The 19,021-nt window shown below is 23.5% G+C and overlaps 3 protein-coding genes across 3 annotated transcripts; 2 read left to right on the forward strand and 1 right to left on the reverse strand. All coding sequences in view use genetic code 6, as the record gives it.

The window, feature by feature from the left end:
- Positions 1-130: 130 nt before the first annotated feature.
- On the reverse strand, positions 131-5,854 carry TTHERM_00585380 (hypothetical protein; the record flags this gene model as incomplete). The annotated part of the gene is made up of 4 exons (XM_001032643.2): positions 131-3,547; positions 3,638-3,923; positions 4,012-4,639; positions 4,693-5,854. 4 exons carry the CDS (start codon positions 5,852-5,854, stop codon positions 131-133), a joined length of 5,493 nt encoding a protein of 1,830 aa, XP_001032643.2.
- Positions 5,855-7,935: 2,081 nt separating this feature from the next.
- Positions 7,936-11,200, forward strand: TTHERM_00585390 (response regulator receiver domain protein; the record flags this gene model as incomplete). Its single annotated transcript, XM_001032644.2, has 2 exons — positions 7,936-10,130; positions 10,444-11,200. The coding sequence occupies 2 exons, from the start codon at positions 7,936-7,938 to the stop codon at positions 11,198-11,200; spliced, it is 2,952 nt and encodes a 983-aa protein (XP_001032644.2).
- Positions 11,201-12,765: 1,565 nt separating this feature from the next.
- Positions 12,766-18,574, forward strand: TTHERM_00585400 (ATPase, histidine kinase-, DNA gyrase B). The gene has a single exon (XM_001032645.2). It carries the CDS (start codon positions 12,873-12,875, stop codon positions 18,366-18,368), a length of 5,496 nt encoding a protein of 1,831 aa, XP_001032645.2. The 5' UTR covers positions 12,766-12,872; the 3' UTR covers positions 18,369-18,574.
- The last annotated feature ends 447 nt before the right edge of the window (positions 18,575-19,021 follow it).

The raw sequence follows: 19,021 nt of genomic DNA on the forward strand, positions 1-19,021 counted from the left end.
ATAATTAATTTATAATAAAAAATATAAAATTAAAAAACAACTTTTTTTATAAAAAATATATTAAAAATAATATTTTAAAAGTAAATTATTTTATTATCTTACAACTACAATTACATTTTTTTACTCTCACTCATATTTGATATATTTTATTTATTATTATAAAGCAAATTTGGAAGGATTACTCATGTCTTTTTAAATAACTATTATCATTTATATCTGCTTATTCTTAATCCATCAGTTATGTTAATATATCAAGCTTTTCCATTATGTTTTTGGTAAATATATTATAATATTCAGTTATTTAAACTTTTTCTTCATATTTTTGTTTGTTTGCGACCCAAAATTCTTTTATTTCTTATAGTGGTTTAACTTGGTCAGGGTAAATATCTAATATTTACTATGTTTTAAATTAGTTTTATTCATTGGCCAATAGTATAAATTGCTCAAAACCCATTTCATTCATTATTGATTTACTCTTAAACTTGGTGTTTAGTACCTATTGTTTCTATTCATCTAAGTTGGCAACAAATGATAATAATTAAACACCTTCTTCATCTATGAAGGCTTTTTCCATATTAGACGATATTGCATAAAATAATGCCATATATTCTTCTTATAATTATAGTTTTTTTTATTTAAAAGTATTCATAAAGAATTGAATGATTTCAAATACATCATACTTCTGTTAATTAAGCTCATTTATCATTTCTGTAGATAAGTTGTTTATTTGTAAAAGATCTATATTATCTAGCTTTTTATGATTATCTTGATCGTTTTCATTATTTTTCTATAAATTCATTTTTTATTCAAAATTTTTTATTTGATCAAGAACTTCTCTTTAATATTATTCCTTTTTTAGCACTTGAGGAATTGTTGTTAGTATTTTATATTTATTAGTTGTACTTTTTTCTACTCTGACTTATTAAATGTTTTCGCATAAATGCATGTAAGTTTTGCAAAAGAAATGAAGATCTACACAGCTAAAGTCATTAAAATAAAGGTTCATAAAAAGATTTATTTATGGGTATTCATTTTACATTAGCATGCACTACTCTATAACTGAAATCATTTTCAGTTCTGCTACCTTTCTCAAACCGAAGAGGTATAAAAAATATTCATACATTTAAACATAGAGAGGATTTAAGATTTATTAGTGATTTTTAAGGCACTTGAAATTATCTTGTACAATACTGTTAATCATTTTGAGGATTTAAGGCATGTATTTAAGAGCATTTTTAGGTGCTTTTATATCATTAATTAAACTCGATATCCTATTTTTTTGCTATAAAGCTGCTTCAATGTTGATTGAATACTGCTTGTTTTAAGATCTGCTGTTTTATGAAGGTGAGTTTGAAAAAATAGATGATCTTGGGCTATCTAATTATCCTTATTAAGGATAAATTAAACTACCATTTAATAGACTTAATTTTTTAGGCTTACCAGATTAAGGGGAATTTACATCCTAAATACTCATTTTTTTTTACTAAGAGGTCAATGAAGAATAAGGAGATTTTTATTGTGACTGATGTCCACTAAATAATGAATAATGACCTGTGTAAGCTTAATTTGATTTTGGAGTAGAAATGTCAGAATTAATGGATGCTCTTCTACTTTCTTTTTTAGTGAAGTTAAGATTTAGCTTTGAAACTTTGAAATTTCTTTGAATCATTTAGCTTTGCTCTTCTACTGTATCTTATATTAGTTATTCAGTGTGAATTGCTCTGTCTCCTGAGAAAGTCTCAAATATTTCTTCAGCACTTTGCACATTATTTTCTTATTAAATGATTGAATTCGAGATAGTATTTTAGCTACCTGCTTGAGAATTGCTCAATTCCTTCTTTTGTGCAGAATTACTGAAAATACTTGTTTATTTGCTTTATTTTCTGTTAAAAGGATGCTTTATACTACCTTTTTAGGAGTCAGATGAGATATGATTTCCTTAACTACTTGCATTTCTTACCATATTCTCTATTTTTTTTTCCTATTCAGAAGCGCTTGATAGATAGCTAGTAAAATTTTTAGTTTAATTAAAATTATTTTTCTATTATTTAGCCTATTTTTTACTTTGATATTTTTCTTTAAACAAACTATTTCTACCTGAAGAACCATCACCTCCCTATCTTTCTGAGATTTATGAAGTATCTAAGTCCTCATTTTCAATATGAATGCTTATCTTTTTATTAAATTGGGAATTAGCTTATTTTTTATCCTTTTTATCTGCAGTTTTAGAATCCTTTTGTTGCTTCTCCAATTTGGCTATAAGCTATATCTAGTATTTTTTAGATTACTTGATTTCTTCTTCTTTTTCCTTAATTATCTATTGATATTTTTAAACTTCTTTTTATAGTTTATCAGACAATTATTAGCTTTTATTTACAGTTTAATCCACTAATTCTTAAATTTTTAAAATATTGTCAGATTTAGAGATATTTTCTTTATCATTAAATAGGTCCTTAACTTCTTTGACCTTATTTTCATCTAAATTACTTATAATTGAAGAATTTAAACTTGTTTCTTTTCTTTCTTATTCTTTTGTTAGCATTTATCGTGAAGAATCTTTGCTTTTTGGCTTACTTTTACTTTTTTATTTTAATTATTTTACAAGATTTGTTTATCTTTGATTAGGTGAAAAAATACTTTTAGTTCTTTTATCAATCTCAACACTTAGATCTTTGTTTTCTATATCATCTAGCCCTGTAATAAAGTAATTTGAAGAAGGTTTATCTTTTTCTTTATATTTTGAGCTTATATTTGATGAATTTTTATTGCTTTTACTCAATCTTGAACTATTTAAAGATTAAGAACGTTAAGATTTAGAGTCATCTTCACTTGATTCTTATTAATTTTAAATCTATTGTAAATATCTACTATTATTCTCTGCCTGAAAATTACTTTTTTGGTTTTTCCTTTTGGTTTGTAAGATTTCATCACTTTTAAAAGCTTCTGTATCATTAGCAGAATCTGTATAAATTATACTCAGATCATTACTATCTTAAGATTATTATTCAATAGACTACTATGAATTTTGAGAAGCTTGCATTTACTATCTTTTCTTTACCTAACTCCCTTTTTTATTTTTGAAATTGGAACGTTCTTTTTTTAGCTCTTATTTTATCCTTCTTTCTGAATCATTTTATTATATTTCTTAAATTAAATCACATTAAACCATTATATCCATAACATCAACTTGCACAGTTTAGCAGAATACGTTATAGCATTCAGTTTCAGTTTGAATATTTTAGTCAGCTGACTCAACTGAAATGTAAACCTAAGTTCCATTTTCTTTTAATTTTGTTCTTTTCGTTTGAGTTTATCCATCAGAAAATTAAAAAACTTGTGTGTTAGTTTCAGCATTTTTCACTTCTCTTAAATCATTTGTATCAGTAGATTGATTCTTCCAGAACTCTTTTAAAACTAGTTACTTATTTTCATCTAATTCGTTATCTTATTCATCCATATGTTCTTATTCCTCCTCCTCCTCTTCTTCTATCTTTTTACTAGTTACAGGCATGTTAGACTCTCTATCTATAACAAATTATCTAACAATCTATTTAATTAAAAAACATTTATCAAATTTAATATAATTTTAACTATAAAAACATATCAATTCAAAATAAAAATTATTTTTTATTATTACCTCATCTATTTCGTGTTTCTTCATTTATTCTTCTAATGTAAGTTTCTCTTTTTTAAAGCTCTCCCCAACCTTAATTAAATCATTTCTCATTTTTCTATTTAGGTTTATTTCTTCCAACATTTTTTTCTTTTCTTTTAAGGCTGTTTACCAATCTATTTTATTTTGATTCATCAGCAAAGCCAAATTTTCTTAGAAAAGTAGATTGTACTCTTCTTGCAATTAATTTATTTGGTTATTTATTATTTTATAATTTTTCTCAACTTTTTAACCTTTTTTTCTATTTATTCTAAAGTATTTTTAAAAATTTTATCAAAATTTTGAAGAATTATTTATTTGAAAAAATTATTTTTTCTGAAAGTTATTTTATATTTTACCTGCCTTCCGTAACAGACTGTTAAAGCTGCTTTTTTAAATCAGCAATTAACTAATTTCGATCATCAATCATTTGGAATTGTTTCTATAATTCATTTTGATAGTTCTTATGCAATTAATTTATTTACTCTAATGATTTTTTTTCAATTTTGTTATTCTCTTTACTTAGGCTTATAAATATTTTTTCGCTCATTGATATTTAGCTATCCCAAATTTCTTGCAGTAGCTGACTTCTTTCTTTGCACTCAGAAGCAATCTATCTCAATATCTCACTAATAGATGCTTAGAATACATTTTAATAGTAAGTAAAAACTTAATTTATACTTAAATTATCTGTTTTTACAAGCTCATCTAATTTGTCCTCCATCCATTTCTTTACATTAAGAACTTCTTATCTTTTCTATAACTTATTTTTTTGTTCTGCAAAAACTGGCTTAGGTTTTTATGCTGATAAATCAATCTTATTAATTATATCTTATGAATTTTATTTAGTTTTCAAGTTTAAATCTATACTATTTTTTGAATTATTTCCTTAAAGCAATTATAGCATGAAATTTTTAGTTGACTAGCTTTTTGATGGTACCTGATGCTAAGAAATTTCATGAAATTTTAATCCGGTCTTATTAAATCCTTTTTTTAATGATTAAATTTTAAAAAGAATAAAGTTCAAATTTAATTAATACCTTGCTAAGTATGGGGCCTATAAGTTGATTTGCTATGAGCAGAAGTTAATAGATTTACATTATTCTATATTTAAGTATTTGGAGGTCCTCCAGTCATAGTTTAGGTAAATGTTGTTGCTAACATATCTTTTGGACTTGATTAAAAACTATAAACTGATGATCTTTAAGAAGATTGTGGTAAAGTATTTTAAGGATTATTATTTTAAACTGAAATTTAGTTTGTTTTAGCTAAATATGAAATTGTTGAAAAACTTTTAGCTTTAAGTATTGGTTTTTGAGTTTTTTATTCGTTAATTGAAAGTTGTTGGCCTTATTTTTATTAATTTTGATAAGCCTTCTCAGAAATCTATTAAGAAAGTTAGTCTTTTTACTTTTCTATTATTTAGTCAAATGCGTAAGGCACAATGCCTTCAGTCACATGGAAATCATCGTATTTTTTAGGAACAATAATATTGCCATCTTTATCATTCAAGTTATATATAACATTTCTGTTTGTAAAAAGACTTTATTAATCGCATAATTCATGGATATGAGAATCTAATTCTAAATAATTCATATGATCATGAAAACTCAATTTGGTTTAAGCTTTTCTCAAGTGATTGATGTATTAAACTTCATTTTTCCTTGTAAGTAAACTACCTTCAACGATTTTATCTTTTTTGTTTTCAGATGTTTAAGGAATCTGCTTGATTTATGTCTAAGTTTCTTCTTCTTCTTTGATTATTGGAGTTACTGCCTAAGAATAATTTCTCCTTCTATTTGTTTATTCAGTTTTAGGTTTTTACATATTGTTTATGTAAAATGATTTAGGTGAGCCATTTTTGCTTAAATTTTAAACTGATTAAACCACTTTCATATCGCTCTAAGGAGAAAAAATAATTTAACCATTAAATTAAAGTTTAGTCTTTGAATGAATACTATCTATAGATAATGTATTGCTACTTGGAGTTATAGATCTAATATTATCATAATTATTTATATCTTCTATTTATTTTGCTATTTAATAATCCCTATTTTATTGTGATTCTGTATTACTTTCGTTCTATTCCTAGTCTGGTATAGCAAGCAGTTTTCCTATTTTTTATTTTATTTCGTTATATTCTTTAGGGCCCATTTTAATAGCCCCTTTTTAAGCAACCGTTTAAGATGAAGATATATTCATCTGTGCTCAAATTTTAATTAACAATAATTGGTCTTAATAATATATTCTGAGAAATTTATCAACTAAATTTTTAAACAAAGCTATCAAAAATGCTTATTATAAATAATAATGTAATAACATTCTTACAATACAATTAATAGTCTTTATCATTAACCATATGATTTTTAATTCTTTTTTATAGTACTAAATAAAAAACAAAATTTTAACGTTTAAAAATGTTAGATTGATAAAAAGAAAAGCCAAACACAAAATTTAATTTTTTGCATAGTTTACTGAATTAATAATATTTTATTAAGCCAATAAATTTAATAAATGAAACAGCTCAAAAAATCCAAAACATAAGTTAAAATCAATTTAACTTCATTGATGTATGTTTATTTATCAAAGAAGACCTTAATAAGTGTAGCATGGAACTAACGGCAGCAAATTTAAAAACAAGTTAAAATAATTTATTTTCGAAAATACTTAATAATGTTAATAGTTAATTAAAATAAACAAAATAAATCTATTTTTTTTATTTTAAGGATTGTAAATTAAATATTTTATTAAATATGATAAAAATTTACTCTTCTTTATTTTTTATATATTTCTTAATCCAGAAATATAATTAATTAAGTTTCTTGCTTGATTTGATTAAAAAATAAATTAATTTGAAAATAATCTTTTTTTAAAATAAATTAGTTTATTAAAAAAAAAATTAATTTGTTTTAAAATCTGATATTTTTACATTAATAATTATTTATTTGTAAACATTATATCAAATAAGAATATAAACAACTTTTGCATAAAATAATAAATAAAATTTAAATCGCAAATTATAAAAAGAAAATTACTTTAAGTTAAATTTGATTAATACAATAGCTTTTTCTTTGCTTATTAAATAAATTAAAAAAAACAGAATAGACAAAAACCTACTTATTATTAGTCCTAATTTAACAAATCTATAATAAAAAATTGTTAAATAAGCTGAGAAAAGAATAAGTAGAAGTAAACTAAATATGAAAAATTAAAATACAAATAAGAAAAGAAAACTGATTTCATATTAATAATTTCAAAATGTATTTGAAAAATATTATTCTAATATAATATCATTTACAATATGCATTTAGTATGGAGTAATAGAAGCTATTTATATGGATAAAGATGGATTTAAGATTTATATTTGGGTTTTGTTAACATTGATTGCTTTACATAATGTATCACTTTTAACTATAAAGCATTTCAAAATTATTGAAATAAAAAAATAAACAGAATTAAAACTAAATATTATTCTGGCTTTATTAATTGATGAAATATTCCTTATGTTTGATGAAAATAAATATTAGTTTTCTTTAGTCTTCTCGCTACTTATCCTTTAAAAAATATCAGAAGACTTCGAAGACACCAAAATGTTTTTCCTTTTTACATTTTTATTATAAACATACTTGGTTATAAGGATAGCTATATAAATAGGGATTAACTAACAATCTATTACAGAATGTATATAAGTATTTTTATCAGGATTTTTTTCTTAAATTCGATCATTTTCTAAAGTTTACTAAAAATAATTTGAGCATCACCTATCTTTAAATAATAAAAAAATTTAAGATGATTTAAATAAGGTTTAAATACTAAATGAATATTAGGAGGAGAATCTCAGGAATATTAATAAAAATGAATAAATTGAGGATTAAATAGATCTTTTAAGAAAGAAATGTTAAAGTATATAAAATGAGAAAAAACATAATTACTCTTATTAATTTCCTTAAGAGAGTGAACGAAATTCAATCATAGATTGTACTTCTACTTACAGATAAAACGAAATTTCCTTCAAAAATCCTAATATTTTATAATTATTTGCTAATGAATCATCGATAGGAATAATTTTTATAGATAGCTAATTATAAATTTAGTATAACAATGAATAATCTTATTCTTATTTTGACTCGTGTTATAAAAATAATTTTAGATCAAAATTATTTTAATGGACAGTTAATATAAATAAAATCTAAAAAGATAATATCGAACTAAGTTGTAATCTGTAGTAGGGTTCTTAAAAAAATTCAAAAAAAATTAAAAATCTAAAGAGATCATAATCTTTCATGAATTTCTCATAACCGAGCTAGCTTAATGAATCAGTAGCTTTAGATTGTTTGTTTTTTAATGCATCTTCGTTGCCTCACTAAAATTTAATTACAGGATATAATAATGAAAAATCTAATTTATTTAACAACACACTAAATTATGATCTAGATTAATCAAAAATGAGCTAATGTTTAAATTAATAATATTTATTTTCCCCATTAAAAGCTTAGGTTTGTTAAAAAGAATATTCCAATTTTAAAAAAGCTGATTTGAATTACAATTATTAACTTTTAAACGCTCTCAAAAAAGGTAAAAATTTAGCAGTTGGAGACATAATTTCTATCATTTCTGATATATAAAACTACTAGTAACCAAAGTATTTCAAAGCTTATAATAGCGAATAAATAATTGAAAGTTCCAAGGATTCATTTGAAAAAGAATCTAATGACGAGGATAATAATGCATAAAATAGTTAATCTGATTTACAGTTTAAGATTGTTAGTAATGTCTTGAAAATCAACATGAAGGATGAAAAAAATAATATGGTATAAGTGTATTTTAGAGTTTATTATTGTAATGAATTAGAAAATAAATAAACCACATTTCAATCTCACCAACAAAACTAAAATAAAGAATAGATATATATAATAATGGAAATAACTGAATCTAGCTATCTGCCTTCTAATTTAATTGATGTGAAATAGTTTGATTATTTTAAAAAAAAGATTCTCTCTTCTGTCTCTCATGAGCTTTAAACACCTTTGAATTGTAGCATATAATTATTAGAAATTTTACAAAATAGCGATATTTTGCAAGAGACCCAAAAAAAAATGTTTGTAACACCAACATTAAATTCAAATTAGCTGCTAATGTACATGATCAACGATATAATAGATTTTGCTTAAATTGCAGATGGAGAGCTGAAATTAAATTTTACACATTTTAATATTGTAGATACAATAAGGGATTGTCTCAGCTACTTTACAATTTAAGCAGCTTTCAAAAATATTACTATTGATTTCAATTTTGATTAAGAAATCCCTTTAATTATTCATTCTGATCCTATGAGATTAAAACAAGTAGTTATTAATCTTATAAGTAATGCAATAAAATTTACTAATAAAGGATTCATTTCTGTCAATTTAGATCTAGAGGATGAAAATTTAATTAAAATATCTATTTAGGATACTGGTTGTGGGATTCCTTCGCAATTAGGTTCTAATATTTTTAAAGGAGTTGAAGATTATAAAAACATATAATAGAAATTTAACACAAAAGGAGCAGGATTAGGATTAACGATCGCAAACAATATTGCAATGGGACTCGGTGATAATAGGAAAATAGAATATACTAGCTAAGTTGATGTTGGAAGTGTGTTTACTTTTTTTGTGTTAAATAGATCAAAAAATATAAGTGGATGCAAAATAAATCATGTAAATATATTTAATAGGAGTTACTATTAATGGATATCACTAAAAAAATTATCTATGGATTATGTATCAAGAAAGTCCTTAGAAAATCAAGAAAGCTCTTTAAGATCTAAATACTCGTTTAGATATTCCTACAATTAATCTTTTAAAAATACTAGTCAAAGAGAATTCTAAACTTTATCTATTGAAGCAATTAATTAAATAGAAAATTTAAAAAGTTAGAATTTTGCGAAAAAACAAAATATTTCTGCTCTTTAAATTCTCACTCCTGAAAATAGAAATTAATAATGTGAATCACAATCAGCACTTTGGAAAGAACCAGAAAAATAATATGAAGAAGAATATAACTCTTCAATTAGTTCTTAATCAATTTAAAATATAAACTTAAATAAAAAAAGAGACACCATCGATACAGGGTTTAATTCTTATTAGACAATTAAACTTTAATCAAAAAATTCATATTAAGTCTCAGAATAAGAAGATAAATAACCTTCTATATAAAGTTAAATGAAGCAGTAGCATCTATAAGCTAATCATGAAGATGAACCTTGCAACATACCAAGTGACAATTCTATTTAGTATAAAACTCATAAAAGAATCAATTATAATTATTTCAATGTAGCCCATAGAAAAAATATTAAATAAATATCAACTAGAGGATAAGATTATATAGATATTGATAAAAATTAATATATGATACCAAAAAGAATAAGAGATAGTTAACTTGATATTTTGTAGTCAGAAATTTTAAAAGTTATCTCTGATTCCTCTCTAAGTGTTTTGTAACTATTAAATCAACTTTATTCTTTCTAAATTATTTTGTTAAATATATTTTAACTATTAGAAGCCTAATATTAATAATTACTTATTTAATTTAATTTAACCCTGATAATTTGGTTCTACCCTAAATTATGATAGGATTTCCATCTCGATTAATATTTTAATTACTTATTTACTTACCTATTTATGTTTTAAATAAAAAATTATTTATAGCATAATTAATATATTTGTATTAACAAAAATAAAAGATGATGCTATCAATTGCCAGACTAAATTATTAACTAAATATTAATTTTATTTATTTTTAAATAATAGGTCTCCTAAAAAAATTCCAAAGAAAAACAATGACTAAAGACATAAAAGACTTAGCATATAATCAACGAGTCAACGTATTTTCTCATAAGATTCTGCATTAGATAGAAGATTTTCACTCAGCTAAGAAGATTTAAATAAAAAGACCATTAAAAAAAATTACTATTAAACTGATTTAAGTCCAACAAATCAAAATAAAATATTTAAACATGCAAAAAAAATGTCAACGATATCAGAAGAAACAATAACAAATTATACGAAAAAGTTAATGCAAGAAACTTAAAATAATGGAGTAGATTCTGATTACAATAAAAGCAACTATATTTATAATAACTCTGTCACCGATATTAAAAACTGTCAATGTCCTAAAATATTAATTGTAGATGATAATCCATTTAATTTATTTGCACTTGAGCTTCGTCTTAAAGAATATTCATATGAAGTAGACAAAGCTAATAGCGGGATGGAGGCTATTGAAAAAGTAAAAAATAGATATAATAATTAAAAGAGTTGCTGTAAACAATATAAATTAATTTTTATGGATATTGATATGCCATAAAAGAATGGATATGAAACAACTCTTGAAATTTTTGATTTCTTTAATTCAATTAATGAAAAATGTTGTCCAATATCTGCATGCACTGCTTATGTTTAAGAAGAAGAAAAGAAAAAGGCATTCAATACTGGGATGTCCTACTATTTAACAAAACCTGTTCTCTCAGAAAAATTATTAAAAATATTAATTTCTGCAAATTTATGATAAATTTATATTTTTCATAATAACTTAAAAATTTAATTAATATGAAAAATTAACAATATTTTAGAACTTTTTTATTATTTTTTTTTTAAAAACTGATAAAATATTTACATAATTTCTCTAAGAAGTTGTTTTAGCAAAAAAGTCATTGGTTAATGCTTCCATAAAAAGTTAAATTTAATTATTTAAAAGGATTTAAAGAATACATCTTCAAAAACAAAGACAGACGATTGATTTAGTATATAAATATTACTTATATATTTAAGGTACCAATTTTTCTAATAAAAATTACAATGTTAAATTTGTCATATTATTTTTATTTATGTTTACTTAAATATCCTTCTTTTTGTTTATCTATATTTTTATAAAAGGAAAAATTTACATTAAAAAAATTATAATTAATAAATAAATTTTAATCAAAGAATCATAAAAGCTCGACCATTTTTAAATTAATTTCAATAGCTATTTTAAGATTAAGATGTACTTTAAAAAAGGATTGATTATTAAAAATATTAAGAATTACGGCAGAATACCAGAAAAGACGCAAAATGATATATTGTATGTCCTTTTTATTAAGACTCAAACAAATTAATTTCAAACAAAACTTTTTGAAATAAAATATAAATTTTAATAAATATTTTAGCATTTCTACTGCTTCACTAAAAAATTTTACAGTATCAAAAATTTTTTTAAAAGTAGAATAAATTTTATCAAACAAAATATAAAAGTTTACAATAAAATTTTTATTGTGTAAGAAATATGAAATTAATTGATAAGAATTTAATGAACTAAAAATATTTGTAGTAATTATTTTGAATTAAGTTTTAAAGTTTTGCAAGGAATTAATTTTTTTAATTAAATTAAAGCCACATTACATTAATTTGAATACAAAAATCAATTATTAAATTGATGAAAGCGTATTTGATTGAATTTTTCCACATTTCATTTTTATGAAATATTAGAAAGAATTTACCTGATTGAATGATTTAAAAGTAAAATATGAATTTTTTCTATTACTTGAATATTAAAAAGCTGATATTTATTGTATTTTTTGAGAAAAGTTAAAAGAAATCTTAGCAAAATATTTGTTTTGTTTTTTTAATTTGTTTCATGTCAAAAAATAATTTTAGATATAGAAATATTATAACATCTTACATTAAAATTAGCATAAGCAATTTTTATTTTAGATTATATTTCAGTAAATAAATGCTTAATTTATGAAAAAAATTTGGATTAAAGTGGTGATTAATGGCTATTATGAGTTATGTTTTATCTAATAAATTATCTTTACTTAAGAATAGCGAGAATTCTATCTATCTCACCTATTAATTTTTTTTTTTTTACATACACACTCTACAGATATGAGTAGTTAGTTTAGGGTATTATTAATTTAAGCTATGCAAATATCATTTGGAAGCAAAACAAATCTAAGTAAATTTTTTTAATATCAAATTTTTAATTTGTGCTTTAGAATAATAAATAAACTCAACTCACCAAATAACTTTTATCATTTCCTATTTGTTAATCAATTCTCTTAATAAGTGAAGTAAATAATACTTAGCATAAAACAAAATACCTTTTTAATTTTTCGCTCTCCTTTTTAATATATTAAGAAAGAAGTTTTTGCATAGAATCTTTTAGGTAGAATAAAAAAGCTTATTTGGAGGGAGTAAATATGAAGCTCCTTTAAAAATCAAACTAGCATAATCTTAATGTTTTAAATTGCTTCTTACATTTAGATACAGTAATTTTTAATAATTATAATTTTTTATTAACACTGTTAGGGAGCTCTATCTATTTAGCGTTAACCCTAATTGACCTAGATTTCCAAGATATAAGATATCATGAAAAGATATAAATTATTGTGACTTCAACTCTCTTTATATTTAATATAGTTTTTTATGTAGTTAAACGCGTCAAGTAAAACTTCAAAATAATGTTTCATATACTTTAAATGGTTATTGTCTTGTTGAGTATGGAGGTATTCTTTTTGGCAGAAAAGGGTTAAAGCCAAGCTTATTTTATTTCTTTGTTATAATTATAGCATATACTTTGCTAAAATATAGAAAAAAATATGTTAATTTAGTTTTTTGTTTGGCTCTCAGTTCTCTATCTTTCAATTAGATTATTTCTTATGCTTGAAGTCTATTCAAGTAATTCTATAATAGGAGCATGCGTTATCATATTTTCCTATTTATTTGCTTTAGTTTTTGGCTAAAATGTAGAAGTTAGTGAGTAAGAATAACATCTTGTAAACTAAATAAAATATGATGTGGGAGAATAAATACAACAGAGAACTAAAAATATATTTTAGCTATATAAGAACAGTCATATATCAACTAAAAGCTATTTAAATGTGAATAGTAACCAGCCAAGGATAAAGGAAAGAGATAAAAAATCTTCGACTTAAATTTTAATAAATAGAGATGGTTCAAATATAAACCATGTTGAAGAATAATAAAACCTTAATGTTACCAATTAAATACAAACTCCACTTGTTATAGGTGTTAGATAAAGAGAGAGCTAGATTGAAAGCGTAATAAATAGTTATCGCTTGCCAAAAACGGAACAATAAAATATGAAAAGTCAGCTTTTTTCAGATACGGATAAACTTAACAAAAATGATATAGCCTCTCATTCGAGCTCTAATTTACTTAATTAGAATTTAACAAACATCCCATAAAATGAGGAGTAATAGAAGCCCTCACTGCATGGTTTAGAATAAAATAGTATTTTGTAAGAATTAACAATAGGATTAATTATTATCGACGATGCTAAAAGAATATTATTTTCAAACGATCGTTCTCACTAAATTTTAAAAGAAAACAATTAATCAAATCTGATAAATAAACTTTAAGAATACTAAACATATTCAAAAGGATATTAAAATAATAACAGGCAATCTAATCTTTACCATTAAGACTTGGTGAAAAGTGCATCAGCAAAAGATGTCTTTGAGGAGAAACATTCAAAATAAGAAAAAAAGCCAGCATATTCATAGATTTAGAAGATGAGTTCAATAATCTTAAAAGAAGAAGATTCGTGCTCTCCCTTACTGGATCCAAAAAAAAGAAAAAAGGATAATAAAAAAGGTAGTGTGAGAATATTTCCTTCTTTAAGAGAAATAATAAGCTAAAACAATAGCATAATAGAAAAAGAAAGTAGTAAATTGATCAAAACAAATATTATAATTAATGAAGACAAACTTTCTTCAAGTGATTGGAAAGATGATGGGTTGAGCATACTTCAGCCCTTCTGGAGAAACTAGCATGGGTATAAACTAACAATGCATCAAAATGAACCTTCTTCTTTTTTACCTTTCAAATCTGATTAGCACATATTGAATTCAGAAATAAAAAAGAGCGAAATTAGGAGGTTAAATATAAATTTAAATAAAGAGCTGTAGAGCTTTTTGAAATCTAAGTAAAATCAGACTGTAAGCATTAGATAAATTTTTGAAATTTTATTAGAAGCTGGCAATTATTAATCAATAGAACAAAATAATTAAAATTGCTTATTAAAAAGTAAAAGCGAGTAACTAATTGATACGGAATCATCTGAATCTAAGTATTTTCATAGAAAATAAGAATTCATAAATAGTTAATCTAAAACTAAATAAGAGTTTCTTTAGGGTTCCACTATTATTAGAAATAGAAGAGACTCTTTTAATAGCAATGATAATGATGATTCCATTTTCTAAAGCAGAGATATTAATCCCCTCAACTGCAGCATTTAAGATAATATTTTGGTTATAAAGGCTTAGAAAGGGAATGATATCATTGATTTAAAAATATCTGCGATGCTTGAGTTTTTAACAATATATGAAACCAAAAGTTAAAGAGGGAGTGGAAGCGGTGAAACTAGAAATGATAATTGCTAAGAAAAAGTTAGCTTATCTCCTTAGAAGTTAGAAAAAATAAGTGAGTCTCTTGAGGAGTTTAAATAACAGCATAACTAAAAGTTTGGTAGCCAATAACTAACTTAAATCACCAACAACGAATAAAAGACTGACAGAATCATATTTAACTTTGCAGACAGAAATAAAAAATCAAACAAAAAAATAAAATTAAGTGATATGAAACTCTTTTTAATAATTGAAGTTTAAGATAAAAAAGAGGACATTAAATAAGTAAATTAAGAGGCTTTTAAAGATTTTAAAAATAAAATACTTTCTTCTCTATCCCATGAGTTAAGAACTCCTCTAAATTGCAGCTTATAAATGCTGGAAACTATTTATTAAAGTGATATCCTTAATTAAAATTAAAAAAAAATGTTTATACTTCCTGCCATCAACTCTAATTATCTTCTGTTAAGTATGATTAATGATATTCTAGATTTTGCACAGCTCATAAATGGAGGTCTCAACTTGCAATTTGAAGTTTTTAATATTGTCGATCTTATTAGAGAATGCATGAGCTACTTCACTCTCTAAGCTGCTTACAAAAATATTCACATGGAACTAAATTTTGAGAAGTCAATACCAATTTAAGTGAAATCTGACTCTATGAGATTAAAATAAGTTATTATTAATCTTTTAAGTAATGCGATAAAATTCACAAACTAAGGTTAGATATCAATAAATGTTGACTAAGAAGAAAAAGATTTAATTAGAATATCGATTTCTGATACTGGGTGTGGTATTTCGCCTGAAATAGGAAACTAAATTTTTAGAGGTTTAGAATTTAATTATAATAATACTTAATTTAATACAGAAGGAGCAGGAATGGGATTAACTATAGCAAACAATATAGCCAAAGGTTTAAGCGGAAATAGGCCTATTCAATTTGTGAGTGATATGGGAAAGGGATCCATCTTCTCATTCTTTGTTTTAGATCGTCCTTAAAAAATAATCGGATGCAAATCAACTAAGTTTACAATATTTAATCGTTCATTCACTAATTGGAAACCTCTATTTTAAGAGAATTCAGATAAAATTCAACCCTCAACAGTTTTTGACTAACTTACATAAAACAACAATCGCATTTTAGGATCAAATTCGGTACTGCCTCCATTAAATCACTCAATAATACCAATGAATAGCTAATTTAATCAAAGTTAATATTTAATACAAAATGCTTAGACGCCGCAGGTTTCATAAATGTATCCAATAGTTAAGAGTAATACTTTTTCAAATACATCTTTGCCTGCTAGAAGTTTTAATGATTTTGGCCAAAGAATAGCTAATTATGTAAACTCCAATAATAACTAATCTAATCTTTAGCAGCCTATTCTAACTAATAATAATAACAAATATTAATCCTATTCAGAAGATTAAATACATTCTTTTAATTAAATTCCAAAAAGTTTCTAAGACCTCAGTCTCAAACATACATTAGAAAATAACCTAAGCATTGAACAATCAAATAATAATTAAAACCACTAGAGTGAAGGTAATATAAATGTTGAACAGTCTTTTGATATTCCAAAATATAAATAAACTAACGAATAATAAATCCATAAAAGAAACATAGAACATCTCTATAGAATTTAATAGCAACTACTCTATAACAATCATATGTAACTATAAAATACTCAACCAAATTAAAAATAAGAACAACCAATTTCATCTTCTTTTAAAAATATAGCACTTAATAATAATATAACAAGTTTAAAGCATATAGAAGAAAACAATTCAAATACTTTAGTGAAAAAAATATCTTGTGAAGTAGATACTGAGTATTCTAATTTGAATAAACCTGCTTCACCATTAATATAGTAGACATATTATGTTGTTGCTCATAAAAAGTATAGTAAAAATTAGCAATAAAACTATCAGTTTAAAGGAAATCAAGCAAATAAAATAGCATTTGAAGATACCTTGGACAAGCATTTAAAATAGGGATGCTTTACAGACGAGCCTTCAGGATCATACTAATACTATTAAAGAGATGATTTTAGCAATAAATAACTCTCACCTAAAATTGTAAGCAGTTTAAGAACTTTACATAATGATGGATTTTCAGTTCTAGAACAAAAAATATCCAGACTTGATGATGAAATTTCTCAATAATAATGGCAAAGTTAATAAAATCAATCAAACAAGAATTCTACCAATTTTTCTAAAAATCCTATTCGTATAAAAGATTTAGAGATAGAGGATATGCAATCAAATCTTTTGTTTTTCTTAAATTCAACATTTGTTCATATGTAACAATCAATTAATTTGCAATAGTAATAACAACCTTAATAGTCATATGCACAAAACTTGGTAAACAACAATTAAAATATTTCGCCTAATAATAATAATACTCTCCCAAATAATAGCTTTAGTGGGTAATCAAATGTAAGCATTAATAATAATAACAGTCTACTAAAAAATAACCAATCTCGCTTGATAGACATCTCTCCTAGATCTTAAAAGACTTTACAACCATAGATACCAATTTAATAACTAAGTGGTTCTTATTAATCTCTAAATATTTAAGGAGGAAAACTTATTAAAAAAGTACTTTAGTTTGAAAGTTAGAAAACTTTTGAAAGTAATCCACAAAATTCTCCTCATAGTTTACCTGTTAAAGAAGAAATGAGATAGAGAGTTGATTCAATCATGTCAAGAAAATAGGAAAGCTTAAATATAAGAATGGAAAATATAATAGAAATTCATGAAAACTAAGAGCATGATGATAATAGTAATAGTGATAACAACCTAGACTATTCAGCCAAAAGTAGTATGTAAGGAAGTATGTAGAAATAGATAGATATTTAAACAGAATAAGTAACATACAAATAAAGAATTATCTAAAAAAATAAGTAAAAAACATGCAATTGTTCAAACGTATTGGTAATTGACGACAATGAATTTAATTTGTATGCCTTAGAAATGAGATTAAAGCAGTATGGGTTTAAAGTAGACACTGCTAGTTCTGGAATATTAGGCTAATAAAAAGTTATTGAAAAGCATGAAACAGATAGTTGCTGTAAAGAATATACAATAATTTTTATGGATTTAGATATGCCTGTATAAAATGGATTTTAAACAACAATAAATATTTTAGATTACTATAAACAATAAAATTAAAAACCACCAACAATTTCTGCATGCACTGCTTTCATTCAAGATTCAGAAAAAAAAAAGGCTAGGTAAGCTGGCATGAAATACTATATTACAAAACCAGTAGAGACATCCTATCTCGAAAAAGTAATATCAAAAGTCTTATTCAAAAAAAAGTGACAATTCAAAATTTTAATAAAAAAGAATAAATTTTACTATCAAATTAATAAGCTTATTTTCTAAATAAAGCGATGTATAAATTACATTAATATATTATTTTAAAAACTAATATTAATCAAAAATCATATTTTTCCTTTGTTTTGTTATTTATCATACATATAAAATATTATTATTTTTATCTAATATTCAATTGTTCATTTTTATGCAAAATATAAAAAATCTATTTTTTTCTCAAATGAAAATATATTTTATTTATTAAATTATCTTAGTAATACTTTATCAAAAAATTTAAGTTTAATATTTTAGTTATTTATTTAACTTCCTTATTAAAAGAAAAAATATAAACAATTTTAATAAATTTTAAAAATTGACTGAATCTCTCACTAATACAAAAAAAATTTTTTTTTATTAATTTAATTAAATAAAATTAGCTTTTTTTAAACTATATAGCTATAATTTACCATTAGCTATAATTTAAAAACATTAAATAATCTTTGTTGTTTATACTGTCAAGTTTAAATATTTTAAAACAAAATTAACTTTATTAATGCAGAGATATGGGAATTATTGAAATATTAGTGCTTTAATTTAAGAATATATTTATAAATATTCATTATAAGTTTTACTGTTTTAAAATATTTTTTTCTATGTTA

Source organism: Tetrahymena thermophila, assembly GCF_000189635.1.
Source record: "Tetrahymena thermophila SB210 genomic scaffold scf_8254444, whole genome shotgun sequence".
Classification (NCBI taxonomy): domain Eukaryota; phylum Ciliophora; class Oligohymenophorea; order Hymenostomatida; family Tetrahymenidae; genus Tetrahymena; species Tetrahymena thermophila.